At 43.8% G+C, this 23,182-nt stretch overlaps 1 protein-coding gene across 1 annotated transcript in view; it reads left to right on the forward strand.

Annotated features, from left to right (window-relative positions):
* Nucleotides 1-1,407: 1,407 nt before the first annotated feature.
* The window catches only part of Trpc7 (transient receptor potential cation channel subfamily C member 7), a 133,782-nt gene continuing 112,007 nt past the window's right edge, over nt 1,408-23,182 (forward strand). Inside the window, 2 exon segments of the mRNA XM_052727609.1 lie at nt 1,408-1,760; nt 8,987-9,764. Coding sequence (XP_052583569.1) covers nt 1,759-1,760; nt 8,987-9,764 — 780 coding nt within the window. The 5' untranslated portion in view covers nt 1,408-1,758.

Consider the following 23,182-nt stretch of genomic DNA (forward strand, 5'->3'; position numbering starts at 1 on the left):
ATGATGATGAGGATGTATCACAGTGATACATCCAACTTTGTGGTTGTGTAAGACATTTCTGCTAGCTTCACATATATTGTTCTATGCATCAGTAATATTAAAGAGTTAATAAAATTAGCATTTTATTCAAATGATTAAGCCTACTTGTTTGAGTATAATGAAAAATTAAAATCCTATATCCTTTAGAATCATAAATATTTTAAAGAAAAATATCCTAATTTTAAGAAAAATTTCTTTTAGAAAAGTATTTTATTTAAGAAAACCATCATTAATATTGGAAAGTTTGTGTGGAGGCTTACAGAATAAAATTAATTTGTCATCAATCTTAGGAAGTTTTTCCTAGAGGAATTCCCTAACTTCTTTTGAACAAAGAAGGGAGAGAAATATTTAAATGTGTCTACTACTGCAGGAAATGCCAACTCTCTTGGGTACTTTGCATATGTTATTTCAGTTAATTATCACCATAACAATTGATAAAGGGCACCATTAACCCCACTATCACCCACAATTTGCATATGAAGGAGCTAAGATTCAAGGAGTTAACTATTTATTATATTCAAGGTCATATAGTTAATAAGTAAATTAACATCCTAGGGTCTTTCTCCACACATCTCCAGAGAAAATGCTAGTGGCATATTGATGAGTCAGTGTGATCTGATTTGCATATAAAGCTAGAATGGAAGTGTGCAAAACCCACTAGAAGCCAACATTTTCATCTTATGTGTTGCACTTGCACATAAAGGCACTTTTTATAGGGTGGCAGTTATTACTGATCCTTGAGTTCGTTTCAGAGAATAAACACCCTGAGTCAGCAGCCAAAATAGACCCTGGAAACTGCCATGGCATTTCAGGTAAGGATATTTCTCTCCCATGATGTCATCAAGATACCTTGGTGTTTAAGAATCAACCACTGGAAAGAATGAGGACTATCAGAGAAATGGACTTGTACACTGGGAATTTCCTTTCAAAATATGGGAAGTTACATATAAAGTTAGTCATCGTAAAGTGTCTTTTACCAATGTCAGAAATACTAAAAGATCAAAAAACAAGGGTCAAGTTAGAGAATGCACCACTCTCAGAAGAGAAAGTGGGTGTGTCTTTAGGATTACAAAAGGTTTTAGTTTTCTTCTTAATCCCCACCCCACCTGTGTACATACCTACAAACCAGCAGGTAGAAGTCAACCCATTCCCCAAGTTTCACTTCTTTAAGCCCATGAAGACTCTTCATTTTGCTTTACATAACTGAAGTGGGGTGTGGTGTGTGTGTGTGTGTGTGTGTGTGTGTGTGTGTGTGTATGAGTGTATGTGTGAGTGAGTGAGTGTGTGTGTTACGCACTGTTCTAGGAGGAGGGGCAGGAAGAAACCCTGAGGGGGGCCGTGGTAGAAAAACAGAGTTACTCTCTCCCTTTCAAAGCTACGTCTGGAAAAGGGGTGGGGACTATACCAGCCCATCATCACGCTGCATGCCAGTCTCACACACGGATGCTTCTCCTCCACATTCTCTGGGAAATTTCCCCCAGATTAGGAAAAGGACAGGAAGGCAAACCGGCCACAAAAGGCGAGTTTTCACCATTACCGCACAAAGGAAAGCAGAGTGCGCTTCCACACAGCAACTCCGCTCTCTGGAGCAGCTCTTGACTTCAGCACCACGGAGAGCGGCACCTCCTCCTCGGCCACCCATGGGGAGCCAGATCCCCGCGACTCAGCGCAGGATTTGGGTCATCTAGAGGAGGGACAAGCCTGCGTGTTCTACTCTCGATGTAAGTGGCTATGATGGTTGGTTTATATTGATTTTTTCAGTAGAGACTGCTTTCTCCCTGAAACATGGACTTGAACTTTTATTTATTAGCCTTTCGGAGACATTGCTTAGATTTGAGGATCTAAGTCTGGAGCTGAAATCTTATCTACTGAGTTGGTAGAATATTTCCCCCTTTATCGAATGTCTAAGTTTACAAGCCATTTAGAAATAGGAAACCCAGCCTGGTATCCTGACCCTTTCATGCTGGAGTAGTACAGTTCTATTCCTAGAAGAGAGCATGTGTGTTGTCTCAGCTTCTGCACGACTGAGAGCGTCTCTGGTTTGATTTTAATATAAATATGGAGTTGGGAGGAGAACCATAGCTACATTATAAGAGACTATCACCATTAAAAAACTACAGGTGGTGATTTTTAAAAAGGTTGTTTTTTTCTGTTTTCTTTCTTTCTTTTATTTTTTTTTTTCTTGTTACAAGTAAGGTCCTGGCGGTACGTTTCCTTTAGGCATTTATTTCAAATAACAAATATGCTTTTAATAAAAAGAGATGTAAATCTGGGCAGGGCTTTGGGCATAAGCTTTGACACTAGAGATCACAGAGTCTCCCATTTAAGTTCAAGCTGTAAATTCACTTATGTAAGGCTGAGTAGCTATAACCAAGATGCTGTGCCATTAATTGTCATTTAATGGATTCAGGGTAGATCTGGAAAAGGCAATAATGACTGACCCTGTCTGGTCACAGTCAGTAAATTTTTGCCTCAGAATGCCACCTGCTGGTTGGTCCTCTTTCTAAAGCATTGGGCACACATCAAATTTATGAATGAATTCACATAAAATCCAGAATATCTATTATGGATATCAAACAAATCCACTCCATAAAATCAACCATACAGTAACTTCCCAAGCTTCTATGTCACAGTGCAATTTCATATTGACTTCCCCAAACATTTGCTCTTTAGCTTAAAAGTATGTAGACCAGCCAACTCCTTTAGGCAGTAATTAACCCAGAAAAAAAAATCAGAACTATGTGGTACCTCATTGTGGCTAATTTCAGAATGCATGTGGTATCTTGGATGAGAACTACCAGGAACTGTTGCTTATGATAAACAGTCATCCCCCTCTTCTGGTAAACAAGTCATGGGTTTCTCTTTTGGTTCCTTCCAGACTCTTCTCACAGAGGCAGAGGAACCCACAGAAGATTGTGCACATTTATTTCATTCCAAAACTAGTTTTAACATTATTATTTGAGCTGGTTATTTCAGCTCTACCTGGAACTGTGTAAAATATGAGACAAACATCTAGTTTCATATCCTCTGCAGTCAAATAGGAAAATGAGGATTTAAAAAAAAAGACAAAGACAACAGGCAAAGTACTAGTTGATTGCTAATCCATTTTGTAGATACTAGGAATAAGTTCTTCCCAAATGATGTTATTTTTGTGAAAATGAATTACTGATGGAAGCATTTGACATTCAGGAATACTAGATGATATTTTCCAATCCAAGACAAAATGGAAACCCATCCCTTCTTAGCAGAACTGTAGAGTAGACCTTATTATAAGTAGCATGAACAACAGGGGTGGTCTGCTTGTCCCTTGTAAGGCCTGGCTGCAAAATAGATGAACTCACATACACAGTGGAGTAACTAAGCAGGTATCTGTTTTCTTTTACTCAGTATTCAAACTTCACTCTCACTAACTTAGGCCCAAACCCAAATGCCTTAGATCCATAATGAATGCACTAAGTTTGATGATATTCAATGACACATGAAGACTTACTGGCTACAACGGAATTTATATGCATTTTTTTCACCTCAACTTCAACATGTTGGGAAGATGAAACTCAGAAATAAGTGGGATACCTTTGGAAATCCACAACAAATTTCAGGAGTATGATGAAAAATGGCAATGTTTCAGTTTTCTGTTCTAGTCATTCAGAATTTAATAGATAGAACTTTTGATATTATCTGCTTCTTCTATCAAACCATTAATGTCATTTACAGCAGAGCTAGTCCCTTGGAGCTCATTTCCTTCAGAATTGGTACCTTATTTTTGGAGTTCTCAGTGAGAAACAAGAAATAATAACTATAGGACTATCTGGGTCCTGTATATGTAAGATAGTGGATACTGATAGCCATCAATACCATAGCTTTATCATTTAAAAAAAATAAAGACCAGTCCAGATCAAGTATTTGAGAAGTGACCTATCTGACTATACACCACGTCCTATATATTGGGAACACTGGATACCAGGTACACATGCACTATAAATGAGTAATCCCTTGCCAACAAGGTTCCTGCACCCTAATAGGAATGTTTACATACTGAATAAACATAGAAAAATGCAAGAGGCATGTGTATGATAACAGCATACCAGCTGAATGCAAGAACTAGAAATCCAACAGAGCACACACCTAACAGAGGGTGCCGTGTCCACACCTTGAATACCTTAGGATATGCAGCTAATGCATATCCCAGCTAATGTACTGAAGCCTCATTTCCTCATTTGCTAAATGGGGATGGAAATAGCACCTATATAATATCATACTTTCTTAGAACTTAAAATGTTGATTCTTGTAAAGTGATCAGCCTAAAGGCTAACATGTGGTTAATACTGATGTATATTAATTGTTATGATTGAACAGTCATTTAGGAAGATAGCTAAGCTTATCATATGATAATTTACAACAGTAATTTATATGAAGCACTTAACATGGTAATTGGCACATGGTAAATGTATGTGTGTTTACCATCTCTATAGTTCACAGCCATTTGAAACAATAGCTGATTGTATCAGCATAGATTAAGTGTACCTGTGCATAAGGTTTTGATCATCATCGTCTCTAAACTGTCTAGGACACTTGCTACAAGTGTTACTTAATTCTCGGTGAATACTGACAAAAGCACTGGTTTCGGAGAAGACTCCATGGTATTGGCTCGTTCCTCACTTTGTGGACTAAAACCCAGAGCATGTTCATTAGGAGAGGAAGCACAGACCCAAGCTGGCTTCCATGGGCGCCTGATCTGAATTCTGGATTTTGTTTGGTTCTGCATCCAGCTGGGGACTGTTACAGACTGAATTGATTTCAGGCTTGGATGATCTGTACAGAGACCTTTGGTGCATGTAGCAATGTTAGAAAGGAAGAAAAAAGACAACATATCTCTCAAAAGACCTTCTTAAGTGCCTTTTCTTCATTGGTAATTAAGATCAACCCTAACTCCAAATCCATACCCATGTGCAGCTGGACTTAGTTAGGGTGCAAGACTGCTACCTTCATGGTTTACTCACATCTGGCTTCCTTCAGACTGGCTGATGCATTGGTAAGAGCAGCTTGATAAAAATAGTTTACTGATCATTCCTCTTCTCAGATGGTTTTGTCTCCTCTGGAGTTCTTCTCAATGACACCAGTGTCAATGTATGCATTCTGGAAAATGAAAACCACAGTATCTTAGCTGAGATGTTCCGATCACTCATCTCAATAACATGTGTAGATAAGAGGCATCTATGTGCAAAGTTCATTTTTAAGGAACACATTAAAGACAACCAGATGCCAGCTGCACTGAGGGGCAGCCCTTTCCCTCATCAGCCCTACACCTGGGATGGGCTCCAGCGGGACAACACATTGAGTTCTCAAGCTTGAGCCCGACCACCAGCCACTGAGGGCTGAGTGACTTTGTGATAGGTTGTCTTTTGTGGATGTTGTCCAACCCACCTGGTACCATGTCTCAAAGTCTGAATACTGCAGTATCAAGATTAAATGGCAAAGACATGGAAGTTAAATATACTCATAAGTGTACAGAGGTTTAAAAAGACCATCATGAAAAGGGTGCTAGGACAGGGGTCAGTGAGGTTTAAGGGCTCTACCAGTATTTGAGTCCTTTCCAGGTCTGCTATGAAGCCCTCCTGTTGGAAGTGATCACACTGAGTAGCACATCCCATGTTATATGTTGCTAGCAATACATGATCAGAAGCCTCATAAGATCTCATTTTTAATTCCAATTTCAACTAGAAAAAGAAGAGAACTGATGATTTTTGAACATCCAAATGCACCTCAAAGCTGAGGCTTTAAAGGCTGTGAAAGACAGGATTGTTTATCACCTTATATCAGCTTTCAAGGTCATTTGGAAAAATGCATGGCTACCAAGGACAGCAAGGCTGTCAAATCTCAGCCATGCACTCACATACATGTTCACATGTGCATGCCCCACCTCTCTCTCACATACACAGACTATAATTATTATAGAAACATCATATGCTACCAATCCTTATTGCCCTGAGATTCAGACTTTTTATTTCACCTAATTTAGTCTGTTCACTTAAAAGATGAGCACATTAATGTTTTGACTTTTTTCTTCTGTTTTGTTTTGATAATGAGAAAAATGAACAGAAGGCATGTGAGTGTTCCTTAAGTTTGTAGGCTTTGATGTCTACAATATTCATAGTCTGACTTTAGATTGGGTATTTCTGTGTTCCCTGCAAAGTGCTCTCTGCTCTGACTTGGTTCAGTGGTTATTCCATTTCCTTTGAATTTACTCCCCAAGGCTTCTGGCTATATAATAGCTTGGTACCCTTGACCTTGTAGTCTGAACTACTGTCCCTCTTAGACATACCTCTAATGGAATGGGGAGAGAGAATCAAGTGTCATGCTTTCTTTTTTGAAGACAGCTGCTACTTCAACCCTAACACATAGCTCACATGTTCTTCCTAGGACGGCTCTGCCCAGGGTTGAGTTGTGATGACTAAGTCCGGACAGATGCTCCTGAGAGGGACAGAAATGTATCTTGGAACAGGCTGCATAATTCTATGAGAAAATTACTCTTCTGTGGTTTCAATTTTCACAATGTCTGTGTGTTTGTGTGCCCAGATGACAGGCCCCGAAAGCAAGCTCATTCAAGCCTGGACGAGGGTCAGGAGAGACAAAGGAGGTGACAGTTCTCCCTCTCCTGAAGTGTATGTAGTAATAAACCTGCACACTACTATTTGTGACTCCCTCTCTTGTGGAATGACTGCCCTGGGATCCCCTCCTAGGATCTGCCTTTTGCATGAGGGAGCAGCCTTCTCTGTAAAATGATGGCACTTTGGGAAGAAAGGGCTCAGAAGAAGCTTGTAAACTTGAACCATGACACTCTTTCCCCTGCATTCTTTTACCAAAGCACACTTTAGAATGAGGCAGCTTGGATTCTCTTCCTGAATCAGCAGGGCTCACCAGCCAGGATGGATAGCCTGGAGCTGTCTCAGAGGGGGTTTCCCATGACTACAGATGAAAGAGCTGCCCCACCTTGTGGTACAGTGGCTTTCCCAAGGGGAGTGTGACCCAGTTCCAGGCAGGATTTAGCATACCAAGCTCTGACCCCCAGTGCTCTACAGCAGAGACCAGGCCCCAAGGAGCTGGAGCAGGTCATAGGTTAAATGAGCAGGAAAATAACAGAGCTCAAAATTCCAAAGTCTGCCCAGTCACTAAACATCAAGTTTGATTTAAAAGCTTATTTCTTCAGACAGCTTGAGTGAAGAACCAAGCATTCTGCATGCTGCAGACACCATAACAACAAGATGGTTCTCTGGGACCGTGGGAAACGCTTGGGTACTCACTCTGAAACAGATACTCTTTGGGTTATGCTATCCTGAATCATTTAGACAAGATGAGTGAGAACAGATAGGAAAAAGAGAAATCAGGCAGGAATAACTGGGGCGGGGGGGGGGGGGGGACAGGAAAATTCAGTGGTGGCCTGGAGGTACATGTGGTCTAACCCCTCTATTTTACATAATCTGGTACCTAGAAACTGGGTACCCATTCAAGGTCCTGAGGCCAGCTGGAAAGGCCTGATTTGAGTTCGAATTACATTATGGCTGTGTCTTTCTAGTTTGTTATCTTAAATTTTTGTCAAGGGCCAGTGAGACGGCTCAGCAGATAAGGCCTTTCTCAGCAAGCCTGACAACTTGAGAGTCTGATGCCTGGGACTCACACGGTAGGAGAAAAGCCAACTCCTTCAAGTTATCCTGTCCTCCAAACGTGTGATCCCTCCCCCACCACCACCACCCCACACACAAATAAATAGACAAAAGTAAAGAAAAGGCAAAAATCCTTGGCAAACTCTTAGGTGACTTGGCAAAGCCAAGAGGCCAGTGCCATGTGAAAGTCAAAGATGGATGTTCAAGTCCTCTTCTGTCAGCACATCTGAGGATAAAATGCCTTTGCTGTTGCTTTGATGGAGGAACTCCACAAGCTGGTGTACTTATGTACTCTTAGCACTGCCCCTGGGACATGATAGGTTCTCAGACAATGTTACCCACTACTACCAGCAGATTCGTATTAACTTCTGCTCTGTGCTACAAGGGAAAGAGCGACTTAGAAGTAAGCATGGCATGTAAGCTGAGCTGTTTCTTCTCCTGCAAGATTGAATGCAGGTTGAACTGAATCCAGTCTTAAGGAGATGTGGCTGACTTCCCTAGGAGGCTGATCCCTGGCTTTCACAAGAGGCAAGATCTCCAGTCCTGCTTCCAGGCACACCTTGCCTTTGAGTAGGTGCCTGATTCTCCTGAGGACCAGTGGACAAGGCCCACATAGAGATTGTCAGCAAATGTAGGAACAGTCCTGTGTGTCAGACCTCAGTGGAGGGTGAGAAATGGGAACTAAAGGCAGCATTAACCATGAGGCTGGTTCCACTGTACCACCCATCGAATCTAGGCACAGCAAGAGGCAGGAAAGGGCAGATGAGGCCAGTCGTGAGAAGGCTCTAGGCTCTACAGGCACCTTACACCCACACTGTGGCACACGAAACTCTGTCCACACTGTACAGGTAAGAAAACAAGAACGCAGAGGGGTTGGGGGACCTGCTCTGCTTTACACAGACGGGAATAAAATGGACAATCCACCTATTTCCCCACAGCCCTACTGCACACACACACACACACACACACACACACACACACACACACACACACACACACCACTTCCTGTCACAGGGCTTCTCAATCTGCTTTTCCACCTTACCCCACCCCTCTAATCCCAGGGACAGTAAGTCAGTCAGTATTCTTCCAGCTGAAAACAAAACAAAACAAAATACAAAACAAACAAGAACAGTACTTCAGGCAATTCAGCTAGTCTTGATGTCAGTGTTAAAGACAGTGTCTAGCAGGATTCCAATCACGATATTCTTAACTCAGTTTTTGTTTGTCCTTCCGAAGTCCCCAGATCCCCAGAGAAGTAACCAAGCTTCTTTGCCCTCGTCCTTCAGGTTGGGGAGCAGCACCTTCAAAAACATGCAGCGCAGGCACACCACCTTGAGGGAGAAGGGGCGCCGCCAGGCCATCCGGGGTCCTGCCTACATGTTCAACGAGAAGGGCACCAGCCTGACACCTGAGGAGGAGCGCTTCCTGGACTCGGCTGAATATGGCAACATACCAGTGGTCAGGAAAATGCTGGAGGAGTCCAAGACCCTCAATTTCAACTGTGTGGACTATATGGGACAGAACGCACTGCAGCTGGCCGTGGGTAATGAGCACCTGGAGGTCACGGAACTGCTGCTGAAGAAGGAGAACCTGGCACGTGTGGGCGATGCGCTGCTGCTGGCCATCAGCAAGGGCTACGTGCGCATTGTGGAGGCCATCCTCAACCATCCAGCCTTCGCGCAGGGTCAGCGCCTGACGCTCAGCCCGCTGGAGCAGGAGCTGCGGGACGATGACTTCTACGCCTATGACGAGGATGGCACGCGCTTCTCCCACGATATCACGCCCATCATCCTGGCGGCGCACTGTCAGGAGTATGAGATCGTGCACATCCTGCTGCTCAAGGGTGCGCGCATCGAGCGGCCTCATGACTACTTCTGCAAGTGCAATGAATGCACCGAGAAGCAGCGCAAGGACTCCTTCAGCCACTCGCGCTCACGCATGAATGCCTACAAAGGACTGGCCAGCGCTGCCTACCTGTCCCTGTCTAGTGAAGACCCTGTCCTCACTGCGCTGGAGCTAAGCAATGAGTTAGCCAGACTGGCCAACATTGAAACTGAATTCAAGGTAACCCTCCACTCACCATCCTGTGGGCAGGTGGCCTGGGGGCCCTACCACGTGTACCCAATAGCAAAATGGGTTGTGCGCCCATCTAAAGCGGGGTGAAAGACCTTGGGTTCTTGTCTTTGGGGTTCACAGTGGGGAAGGGTGGGTCATACAATCGGCTTCAGAATGACCATGAAAAGAATTTCAGCTTTTGAAAGGATTTTGAGATAGAATCTTGTTGTGTATACCAGGATAGCTTCCTAATTCCCCTGTCTCAGTCTCCGTGGGACTAGGCTTGCAAGTATGTGCTACCATACCAGGCAGGGTCAGTCTTTCTTAAATCCAGTGACATCCGGCTGTTGTTCTGTCAATCAGCTGTGGCAGAGGCACATGAGAGAGAAAATCAAACTCTTCTTAGATAAAGGTTGAGTTGGTCACTCCAGTGAATTAGGTCCAGGGTTGTCCCAGAATTCAGCCACCTTGAGAACACCTTGGCCTACTAGGCCAGCTCCGGAAGTTGGAGACCCGCCCCCAACGGCTATTCCTGAAGAGTAAACTTTCACTTTTACTGTCAACTGACATTCGCCCTAATAGAGAAGATTGGGCCCAGGTGTAAGAATTTCTTTTGACAGAATGTTTAATAAGAAGGGCAAACATTCATTACGTACTTGCTGCATGCGAATTACTCACCTGGCTTACCTATGAAACCTTGTTTAACCTCAACAACCACGTGTCAAGGGTACAGCACCCTATTTTGCATGACAGCACAGGGCTGAAAGCACACAGCCAAGGGAGCAGCAGACCCCAAACCCGACTCCTAACCACTGCAGCTAGCAAGCACCGAGCCTCGTCCACGGTCTCGGCTTCCCAGTTTTACTTGCTTTACAGAAACGATGAAGGGGGTGTGGCCAGTAGAGTGGAAACCACAGCTAGACTCAGTCTATCTCATTTTGTCACTTGCTAAGAGCATACTGTGTGCTGGGTGCCATGGGAATACAAGGGGGTGTCACACACAGAGCTGGCAATCAAGCTGAGGAAAGATGTCACATACAAGTGAATAATTCATTGTCCGAAAGAGGTGTCCCTGCATGGGGTACAATGAAGTGGTCCAGAATGAGTCTCGCCTCAGGCAAGGGAGCCTCTGGCCAGGCTGCTCAGGCAGGAGTCAAGGAGGGGCTGCAGTAGGACTGGGCCCAGATGAGACAGGTGAAGGTGAGAGCTAGAATGGTCCAGAGGAGGGAGGGGCCAGAGAAGAAGTTCCCTGTGACTGTGCTTCCTGGACGGGGTGGGGGGGTGGGGGGGGACACAGGGACGGAGGGGGGGGACGACGACAAAGAGGTATGGTGTGGGGATGAATGTGGGCGGAGCAGAGCCCACAGGACCCTGCTCATCAGTCTGAGCACTTCACATGTTATCCTGTAGGAAATAAAAAGCCACTAAAAACTTACGGTTAAGGGACTACAACGATGACAGCTAGAGATTTGGAAATTTGTTTGACAGGAAAGAAAGATGAATTAGAGGGTGCAGATGGAACTGGAGACAGAGGCAATCTGGTTATGCAATGTGAGACTAAAGACGCCTGTCTGCTGGGAGAAGCTTGTCCCACAAGCCAGGGGTAGCTGAGCTCTTCTAATAGGAGGTGAAGGCCCCAGGCTGTGACAAGGCCACGGGCCGTGACAACGGAGTCCTGTAATTGTGCTTATTTTATTCCATCTGCTCCAACTCAGCCCTGTCCACTGGACCGGAGCTACTTCCAAGATCCTAGATTGCTCTTGGCCTCATTTGGACAGAGGTGCAGAACCCAAAGAAGCTCCGAAGAAACAGCTGTTGCCTCTTTCCTTGTCTGTCCAGTAACCTCGGTCTCCTGAGGCCAAGGACAGCCCAGCAAAGGCCGGTGGAGCTTTGCTTGTTGCCCAGCATTGAGTGTGGCAGGAACGGCTAAGCCAATTAACTCAGTTATTAATTCTGGCCAAAGGTGGAAAAGCAGGCAAAAAAAAATGTTATTGGATCAGATTATCTGGATAATTGCATGGTTCTCTACTTATCTCACACCTGAGAGTGTGCCGACCTAAATAAAGCAATGCTAGACAAACATTTGGAAATACATCTGAGGCATTTGTTTCTATTAGTGAAATCTGAAGTCTGGCATACTTCAATATACATAATGTCCAAATTTGGAAGATTTTTGAAAACATCTTTTGAAAGCAAATAAGGTATTTGATCTCAAAAATAAATAGTGAAAATTGTGGACAATTAAGAAAGGCTATGAACAGTGAGAAACATTTTCTACAGTAGTGGTTCACTCTGAGTGAAGAACTAGCTGAAGGACATTTACTGGCTATTAACACCCTCCTAGTTAGCGCATGTGAAATAATGCATTTCAGAATGCAGATAAATGGCCCATTATAAACTAACCTAACTGATCCTTTAGAACTTACTACTCATTCACCCGCCTCTGCACATGCATTCCCCAGCACCATAAATCTCAGAGAGCAGCTTCGCAGAAAGTCTGATTGCAACAAGAGGAAAAAGAACATGTAAGCTCATTCTGCAAAGCCGTTGATGAGTCTGTTCTGTTTTCAAGGGACTACGTGTTGCTGTTTAGGTAGCCACTTTATAAATATGACCAGATGTCACCAATTACATAGAGATATCAGAGGATCACTGAAAATATGTCATATGTCACCCTTCATGTCCTTTAAAACATTCTAGAGTGACTTCTAGAAACATTATACTTAATGAGCCTGAATTCAGTTGCCTTGGCTGTTGTTTTTGGAGTCTTGTAATTTATTAACAGAATCAAGTATAGTAATGAATAAGAAGTATAACCAATGTCAAGGTCTCAGAGTAAATTGTAGTTGAAGTCAGATGCAACAAGCCATTATTTTGGTGAGGATGTATGTAATCACACAGCCACTCAAGGATTGTCTTAAGTCTACTTATCTTGGATCTAGAAAGGTATTAACTTGATAGAGTCACTAGAGCCAATAGTTCCTCAGATGGGACCTAGTGAATTAGTAGGCATTCTGGAAATACTTGGTGAAGAGAATGAAGGAATTCCCCAAAGGAAAAATCATTCTAGCTACTGAGGCATATGATTACTTGGTATGTGGTTTAACCTTCTCATACGTGTGCATTTATTTAATGGAGGCATTTGATATGCATTGTAAATTTGGGTAGTTCTAACAAAGGCTACAAGCTTGGTGGGTATTCTAGTTTACATTCTGTTGCTGTGATAAACATGATGACCAGAAGCAATGTGGGGAGAACAGGGCTGTATCAGCTTACTGGTCACAGTCTGTTATAAAAGGGAAGCCAAGACAGGAACTCGAGGCAGGAACCAGGGTCAGGAACTGAAGCAGAGACCCTGGAGGAATCTTGCTTCTGGCTTGCTCTCCCTGGCTTTCTTAGCTACCTTTTTATACAGCCCAGGAGGCTTGATGCCACTCCCAGTGGGCTGGACCCTCCCACATCTATCGTCAATCATGAAAATGCCCCACAGACACGCCCACATGCCAATCTGATGGACACAATTCTTCAAGTGAGGTTCCCTCTTCCCAGTTACTCTAATTTGTGTCAAGTGACAAAAACTAACCAGCCAGCACAGTGGAGGAATAAAGCCCACACACTAAATAACTGGGGACTGACTATATGCTATCCCGTGTGGCGCGGGGAAGGCAAAAGGTGTAGGTGTGAGTGTGTGTGTGTGTGTGTGTGTGTGTGTGTGTGTGTGTGTGTGTGTGTGTATGTGTGTGTGTGTTTTCCTGGCTTTCCTTAAACTGGGTCTTGGAGACAGTGTTGCCTGATGGAGTGGGGTGCAGGGAGGAGATGATCACTGAATGACGTCAAAGCTTTGGAAGGAAGGGAGGCAGTGTGGATACCAGGACCCTCTTGCTCCTTCACTTTTTGCTACCATTTAGGAGCATCTACGTTCCTAAGTGGCCTGTCAATGTGTCTGTCACTTAGTGTTTGGCGGTCCTGAAGATGGGCAAAGGCGACACTAAGGAAGCTTTTCCTTTTGGTACAGTGCCAGCTCGGAGGCATCCCATGCTTCAGCCTAGAGCTCAGCAGGGAAGAGTAGGAGGCAAGGAGATCAAACCATAGCCTCATCTTGTTAGAGTGTTAATGACCTTTCGGTGCATCAATGGATTCTTAACCACACGTATTATGAAAAACAGATGATGAATTATGTATCGATGTTTGTGCTGTCATTTTAAGATCCCTTTTAAAAAAACTTCTCTGGGCCTAAAATACCTCAAATTAAAAATGCAAATAATGATAAATCAGGCCGATTTACCACCTGCTGTGATGCAGGCGAGCCCACTGTGGAAGGTAAGGATGTTGAGATGATAGTCTGCAATCTGCTGGGAAACTTCTCAAAGGGACAAGGAAAAGAAGGAAGCACTGTCTGTCTCCTGATGCTGAGAGTCCAGAGGACATTTAAACTGTGGCCAACTGGAGCCTGGGATCCTAGAAGCTGAGTAAAGGCCCAGCCTGGGCCCGAGGCAGAGAGGAAAGCTGAGCAAGCCTCCAGTGTTTGAGTCAATTTCTCACATGCTTTGGATTTTTAAATTGTATAAACCAACACCCTAGGAAAACACATTTCCTTGAAGCTGGCTGGTAGTATAAACAGATGTCTGTTTAATATGCAGGGAACAGCTTGAAAATTGTTTCGTTTTCCACTGGGGAAATATTTTTTTAAGCTGTGAAGGCTGCAGGTGTTAAAGGGAAGGTGTTCTTTGGGGGTGGGCTATGTGTGGAGGAGAATCTGGCAGAAAAGTTCCCAAAGTGCTTGCTTTTGTATCATCCCCGATACCCCTGGGGATCTGAGGTGCCACACCAGCCCTGTGCAAGAACATCTGATAATGTACAATCTGAGCAGAGAGGAGAAAGATCTCAGGTGTCTGTCTATCAACACGCTGCCCCTCAGTAAACACAGACAGGTGTGGTCCCACACGCTGTAAGGGTAGACCCAGCATATTTAGGGAAGGTGCAGTCTGAATGTGCTTGTCTGTTAGCACTCTACTCCTGGGAGTGCTCATAGCCCCCTGTACTTGAGAGCAAGATCTAGGGAGTGGCTTAGTGTGAGAAATAAGAAAAAGATAACTAACTCCCTTAGGTGGTGGTCTTTGTCCATTTTACTATCTGAGTGTCTGGAGGAGCAGTTCCACAGAGCATGAGCTAATGAGGTAGCATCACAGGCAATCAGCCACTCAGTGTGCCTTTTAATGACAGTTGTTCACTCACTGGCTCATGAACGGCACCTAAAGTTAGAAGCCACTGCTCTTCTAGGTTTGTGATGTCGGGGCATCAGGGACAGGAGAGTGTGTGGGTGGGTGACAGGTATTTGATTAAGACAAAGGAGGCCACTCCACTTGGGAGAGTATAGGAAGGGAGGCTCCAGTGGGCACCCAGAGGGCCATGCTTTACTTCTTCAGTGCAGAGTAAGAGCCAAGAACTCGGTCCTGAAGTCAGACTGACCCACCTTCTATGTTCCACTAATCACAGTGTTTCCAGCACCATCTGAAAGTTCATTTTCTTTTCTGAAAATGAGTGGGGGAAGGACTGGACACTTGTCGGGTGGATGCTGACTTCGCCACCTAAGCAGTCCCTCTCACTCTGAAATGTCCACTTCATGATCATCAATCTGCAAAAACGTCAGATACCTCATCCCACTTATTGTCCAGAAAATCCTCACACCCATTAGTTGCTCACCAAATATGACCTCAGTGACAAGTAAACAAGCTGAGGGAATTCACTTCCCCTGAGGAGCTGGCAGTGTGGGGGAGGGCTCAGTAACATCAGAACATACGACATAAAGCTGTCTGCAGAGAGCCTGACACAGTGGCCGTGATAAAGGAGGTTCCCTGTGGCTTCCTGCTGGCTCAGCACCACAGCTCTTCCTTCCAGTGAACACAGCTCACATTTCAGCACCTCCTCTTAGAGGGTCTCCCCAGTTTTAGATAAGCCTCCCACCCCCTTAGCAGATCTTTGCAGAACAAGAAAAAAAAATCTAGGCTATACATGTGAGCTTCATGATTAGAAATGAGCCAAGGGAATATTTTCAATTGGAAAAGTTCAGACCACTGAAATTGGGTAAGCTAAGAGTGCTGCTAAAATATTACTGTGAAAAGAAATTATGTGGGCTGGAAAAAGACAGCAAAGAGGAGGGAGGCGGAAGTGGGCAGGCAGCACCCCTACCAAACACACATAGATTATTTTTTGAAAAATATCTCCATGGAAAATATTCATCTCTCTCTCTTTCTCTCTCTCTCTCTGTGTCTCTCTCTGTCTCTGTCTCTGTCTCTGTCTCTCTCTCTCTCTCTCATACACACACACACACACACACACACACACACACACACACACACACACACACACATCATTTCCCTCAGAAGTGCAACTGTCAGTCTGAAATATCAGAGATCTAAAGAAAATGGCGACGGTTCTTCAAGGAAATCAGCCAGTGAGAAGTGACACAAATTAAATCAAATGGATACACAAAGAGTTTTCTCTGAAAAGCAAAGGTCACAACACCATGTAAAAGGATCATCTTATCTGCACAGACTGTCAGGATGGAGGCACGTGTTTTATTAGCAGTTGATTATTAGTGTTTTGTTAGCAGTCGATGCACATTTACATTAGATGTAAAAAAGCACATGCTGGATGGAAAAGAGACAGGATCTAGAGACTCAGGGATGACCTGTAGTTACTCTTTGAAAACTCAGCCTCTGTTCCTGAGTCTGAGGCACAGGCTATAGGCTGGGGGGCAGAGATAAAATGATGGCATTGTCTGGGGAAGAGATGGGCATGCTTCCAAGAGTCACAAAAATAAGCCCAGCATTCCAAACTGTAAAGTGAGACTTGGTTAGTTAACTTGGTGGGGCAGCTGACTCTGTGTTGGGAGATGGTGCATGTTTAAAAATTTCTCCCAGAAGGCAATGCTTAACTAAAACCCAAGAGCATGAAAAAGAGTAATGGGAGACTAGAAGAGGAAAAGCGTTCCCAGACCAGAAAAGGCCATGAGCTAGCACACCACAGAGAAGAATAAAGAGGCTCGTTCCAAGAATGTTAACATCTTGGAATGAAGCTACTATGAGTTAAGGGAGATGAAGCAGGTGACAGGGATGCTGATGAGAACCACTGGGGCCCATGATGATGATGAGGCAGGTAACAGGGATGCTGATGAGAACCACTGGGGTCATGGTCAGAGCTGGGCCTGGCTGTCAGGTGGACAGTGAACCAATGGACAGACACTTCAGTAGGTGAGTGATTGGTTCATATCTGTAGCTCGGAAGGATCCAATCTTCTTGATGTAGAAAAGAGGTATGGGAGAACAGGCTGGAAAGTATTAGGAGACTGCCATTGATAGACACACTGTTTCCTGGAAGAGGGTGAATAGCATATGAGTGAAGTATGACCAGCACACCTCAGTGAGCAGGTGAGTCATCACAGACAGAAGAGCCACACAATGGAGGACATGGCTGCCTCTTGGACATCTTTGTCAGGAGTTTTTCAGGGCCATGCTTTGGTCCCTGGGACCTCTCACTGCTGGGAGAGGCACAGGGAAGGGAGGCAGAGTAGAGTCAGCTCCTTGGCTTCTCCTCCAAGACAGAAACCCCACAGAGCAGGGAGCAGGCTGCCAGGACGGGGGAGAGCTGTGTTCCACAGCCGGCCACACTGGTGGGAAGCACGGGGATCATGGGCCTAGGAGAGAGGAGGCTCAGAAGTGATGGCTCCAGAACAGGGACTTTAATCCACGCATTTTAATCTTCCCGCTGGATCTTTCCATCTCTCGGGACACTTTGTCCCTCTGCTGCTTTCCTGGAGCAAACAAGCTTTTTGTTGAAGGAAGGTTTGAACCTTATCTCTGATTTGTGTTAACCCACAGCTTGTACTAGACTACTGCAGCCTGAGAACCAGCCTCTAGCAGCACAGCGCTCGAAGGAGATCCACAGAGTCAGTGAGGGGGTAAGGGAAAAGACACACACACTCTCTTGACTTCCTTCTGACTTCTTTATTCTTCTACTTTTATTTTTCCTCTGCATCCTTCCTGGTGATTTCCTTCTCTCATTCTTTATCTTTTCCTTTTACTCTCTTGATGTTTTCCTTCAAACTCACTTTATTTTTTTTCCTTTACAGCTTATATACCCAAGCAAAATCTTTCAAGCAATATAAAAATTACAATGTGGTTACAATCTATCTTTCAAGTGAATCATTACAATGAACACAAGTGAAAAAACAGCATGTTTTCCCTTACATGATTAAACATTTTACGTATTACAGGTGAAAAACAAGTTGTCCCAAGAACCCGCATATATTCATTTTTGGTTGTGAGCCTAGCCTTTAACGGCTAAGCCATCTCTCCAGCCCCCACATATACTCATGTCCAAGCAACTTGTTATAGATTAACAGAATGTGAGCAAGCAAGGTATTTTTCTCAGTCAGTTCTTTTACTGGCAGGCTGCATTTTGTGGTTACAAAGAAAGGATCAATTATTTTATTATTTATTGCAAAAGGTAACATTATAAGAAATCTAAGAAGAATCACAAATCTAAACTTTTATATATGAAGAAGAACCAGTCAGCTTTACTTTAAACCTTTGGCGTGCATACCCATCATCAACACTTTTTATATCAGGAAGAGGAGGGCAGAAATGGGCACAAGGAATTAATCATCATCCCATCCTAGCAAGAAAGGCAGGTCAGCTAATGATAACTGGGCTGCTTTGTTTTTGATCCCTGACCTTAATGAGTCCTTCACTCAGTTATGTGCCTTTCCAAAACTTTGGATTGTCTTCTTGGGTTTTTCATCTCAAAGCTATTTGACAAAAACATCTTAGTCTAATTTTAAGTTATTTTCAAAGCTTTGTTTCAGCTATGATGCACTCTGAAACCTGTGAACACTTCTCCCAACATAAGGTTAAAAGAATTTAAGCTAGTTAGACTAACTGGGACTCAACTGTTTTTTGTTTTTTGTTTTTTTTAATCATTAACCGAAGCCACAGTCTATACGGCTCCTCAATAGAAACTCGTGTCTTCTAGCTGTGTATCACTTCCTTGTTTTATTTTTTATCCTCTGAAGCCTCTGCTTTATCAGGGGCAGAGGCAATATTTAATCTCACCTTTACCTATGTTAATTTTTCCACTAAACTAACCTCTGCCATAATCCTTTACTATATTTATTAAAACCCTCAATCATCAAAGTCCTATTTGAACTAACACTATTATTGTATAAAATCATTGCTTCAGTTCAGCAGCACAGCTTAGGAGGAAATCATCTTCATAACAATCCCCAGGTAAAAATGCCCAGTAGAACAGGATATTTCCAAGAGATGATCACACCGCACTCAGGGCAGTGGGGATTCCCCACACCATTCACACCACACCATTCATACCACACCATTCACACCACACCATTCACACCACACCATTCACACCGTGCCAGATCCCAGAGGAAAACAGCAGCAGCAAACAAGCAAAGACACAGCAGTAGCAAGAGACATTCTGGGGCCTGGGCTCTCGGGGCCTCGCCTGCCTGAGATTCACCATCAGGATTTGGTGAACCGATGCCCTGAAGTCAATTGCCACCTGCTACTCCTCTGGCAGTAGACATGCATTCCTTCCTTCCTTGGTGGGGGTGGGGGGGTGGTGAAAATTGCAAGCCAACAGGAGACTGAGCAGAGAAAGGCCTTTCTGGACACCCAGCAGCTTCCTTGAACACTCAGTTGAGCCTGAGTCTTCCATGCTGCCCTAGCCTAGTGCCCAAAACACTTTGGTTTACAAGAGAAGTTTATTAAACCGTACTACTGAGGCTAGCAGTCCAAAACACGGTGTGAGTAGAGGCTTCCTGTCACTTGTCACTGGTAGCTGCTACCAATTCTTAGCTTGTCCCTACATCACTCACATCCCTGCTACTGTTGTCACAGGGAAAGTTCCCTGTGTGCTTCTGTGTCTCTTTTCTTCTTAAAGGTATGCCATAATTGTGGAGTGCAGGCTCACCCTTCTGTAGTAGAGCTTCATTATAATTAGTTCTACCTGCAACTACCTCATTACAAAGTAAGGTCACATGTTCATGGTCCAGGAAGGATGTAAATTGGGGGAATGTGAAATTCAACTTCATACACTGGGGAAAGACCAGGCTGAGATGAACTAGAGGAGGCCAAGACCTAGAATCCAGGCTGAGCTTCACAGGAGGGCAGAGAGAGGCAAGTCAGCAGCACTCCTGGGAAGCCAGAGCCAGTTCCAAATTAGGATGTCAGTCTGAAGGAAACAGAGGGCTACTTTCTGATGCTTTCTGTCAACCAAGCCAAATTATGAGAATTTCATAAAAGCGCGCGCGTGTGTGTGTGTGTGTGTGTGTGTGTGTGTATGCCTGTGTGTGTGTGTGTGTATGCGTATGTACATGCATGTCTATGTGTATATGCATATGTGTGTACATGTGTGTATGTGTGTGCACGTATATGTACGTGTGTGCGTGTGTGTGTGCGTGTGCGTGTGTGTGTGTGTGTGTGTGTGTGTGTGTGTGTGTGTGTGTGTGTATGTGTGTGTTAGGGAAGAGGGATGGTAAAGGTGAGACCAAAGCTGGCAGAAGCAGTAAAAAGAAACTTGGTTCCAAGGCACTGACCCTCACAAGAGTGAGGAAGTCATTTTCTGGTTTGAACTTGGAGATAATAAAATAAAACACTATTCATTATAGAAATGTTTAGAAACATGGAAAAGTAGGCGGAACCAAGAGTCACAATTAATCCTACCATCTAAAAATACATAGTTTGATATTTTCAACCCAGGTTGGTACAAATACCCTGTGCTTGACTCCCTTCATCCTGAGCATTATTCCCCTCCCCAAATAAACACCTTCGACTTTGAAACCAGAGTAGCAGAAGGATAAGACAACATGGGAACCCAGGAGTGATGAAGACCGGAGTGGGAACCATCTTTCTTTTGGTGACCAGCTGTGAGACATAGAGCAAAGCTTAATGACACTCCTGGGCCTTGGTTCCTACTCTGTTCTTTCTAGACTCCCTCCTCACCCCAAGTGCAAAGATCTGAATGACTACGATGAACCCCACTAACCAAACGCCGTAAACATACTTGTTGCTCCTACTTTGCTCCCATTTGCTATTTTCTCATCCTCCCCAAAGATCTCCCTTCCAGTGTTTACACAGGCAGGGCACCCATAGCTCTCGTGTGTTTGAGAAACACATCTCTTGTATCCACTACATTCCTTCTGTCTGTCCACTTTCTAGTGTAACAGTCTCTGTGCCTGCAGTCTGTCCTCTGTCCATTCCCATGCTCAGTAAACAATCCCTTCCTGTTTCACCCCGAGAACACTTTCTCCCAGGCTGACACCTGTCTCTGCAGAGATGAATGGTACATGCCTTCATGTCGCTGCCGAGATGAAATGGTACATGCCATTTTGGTCTATCACAAGGACCACAGCTAACATTCTTACAATAAAAGAAGTATGCTAAATTTAGTTTTTAAAGTTTCATGGACACTGGAGCCTTCAAAAATAAGTTCCTATTCTTTCCTGCCTCATAGCACTCCAACATCAGGACACAGACATGAGCTAGTCACTTAAGAACTATGTCCTTTGTGTCTACCTGAAACAAATCAGAGAAAAATGAAGACACCATGGCTTTGATTTGGCGTTTAAAGTCTGTGTATGAGAACTCCCTACCTGGGATCTGATGGGCAGTTGAGTAACCGTTTTCCCCACCTGTTTCCTTCATGTTCTCTACTAGACCCTGCCTTGATCCCTGAACTCCCACAGAAATGCTTAGGTTGGGAAGCTATTGGACTGTCCAGATTTGTTTTTGGTGATGGTGATGTTTAAGTTTTCTAGGGACTGATGTTTATTGAGTGATGACCTACTGAGGGAACAGAAAAGACATCTGTTTTTAGGCATGTTCTGTGGCATGTGGAGAAATGTGGCCAAATATATGGCCAAGACCTATAGCAATAGGCTGAGGAGGCAACCCAGCAAGGCTCTCTAAACTCCTTTTGGCTTCTGTGTACACCACCATTCTGCTCCTGGCTCTGAGGCGGGGGTGGCGGGTCAGTCATAAAGCCTCTCTATAACTATTCTCATTATAGACCGGAAAGGAGTAAGTAAGAGAAACCTTCCTGGTTGTGAGTACTTTGGGGGAACGCCTTCTGAGACATAAAATCTGTTAAATGTGTCTGGGGAACTTTTGTAAATGCTTGGCTTTGAAATAGCTTGAAGGTATAGTCTTGCTCAAAAAGACATCTTTCCCTGTCTCCTAAAGTCCTAAATATTCTCTCCTACCCTGTTTTTTCATGGACTTAGCGGTCATGTTTGTCTTCAGTCCAAATGAAGCTTCCTTTTATATAGAGAGGGAGTTTCTAACAGATTTTACTTTTTCTAAACAAATGGTGTCCTAGCATCATCCATTAAATAATCTGCCCTCCGACTTCACTGCCGTCATCATCATACACCAATTCCCAAGTTGCACATGCTTGTTTCTGGGCTTTCTAGTACATTCTAGTATTCCCTCTAGCTGTCACTCCATCCATTCCTCCACTATTTCACCCTAGGAATTTGATTTTTGACCAGTTACTGTGGTGATATAGTGTGTATCCTAAAAAAATTTACCTGAAGATCAGAGAACACTTCAGGTAAATTTTATTAGGGTACACAATATGTTACCACATTTCCCCTTTTTTGTCTAAAATAATAAAAGAAGGTTATAACTAATATAAGAAAAACTATACACAATAAGTATATACAATATATACAGTCAAGAATTACATTAACAATGTCCAGTCCATTAACATTTGACAGATTCAGAGAAAATACTCTAAATAAAAATATTTTATCCTATTTTGGTGAATCTAAAGTGTACCCAATTCACATTCTATCCTAACTTGTATTAACCCAAAACTGTCTTTTGATGTCTTTCAAACTTATACACTTTACACCTCTTTAGTGAGTTTCTTTTCTGAATTTGTTAACAAGGAAAACTATAATTATAACTATCTAATCTTCAACTCTGTCAGAGACCCAAGAAGGAAATAATATTACCTAAGTAAGCAGGAAGTACAAACAAGCGACTTTCAAAAAATGTGAGAAATGATAGAAACAGCTGGCTGCCTGGACAGTCACCCAAGATTTCTCTGCAATGTTGGGGCATCATCTTCAGTCTACAGGCCTAGCATATCTGACAGACTCATCAGTGAAGCAAGATTTTTTTTTTTCATTTTTCTTTATTAAGAAATTTTCTACTCACTCTACATGCCACCCACAGATCCTACCTCTTCCCTCCTCCCACCCCCCAGCCCTCTCTCCCAAGCCGCCCCACATCCCCACATCTCCCAAATCAAAATCTCCCATGGGGAGTCAGCAGAGCCCAGCACACTGAGCCTAGGCAGGCCCAAGCCCCTTCCCACTGCACCAAGGCTGCGCAACGCGTCACA

Source organism: Peromyscus californicus, unplaced genomic scaffold (genome assembly GCF_007827085.1).
Source record: "Peromyscus californicus insignis strain IS unplaced genomic scaffold, ASM782708v3 Scaffold_8__1_contigs__length_139910024, whole genome shotgun sequence".
NCBI classification, from domain to species: Eukaryota; Metazoa; Chordata; class Mammalia; order Rodentia; family Cricetidae; genus Peromyscus; species Peromyscus californicus.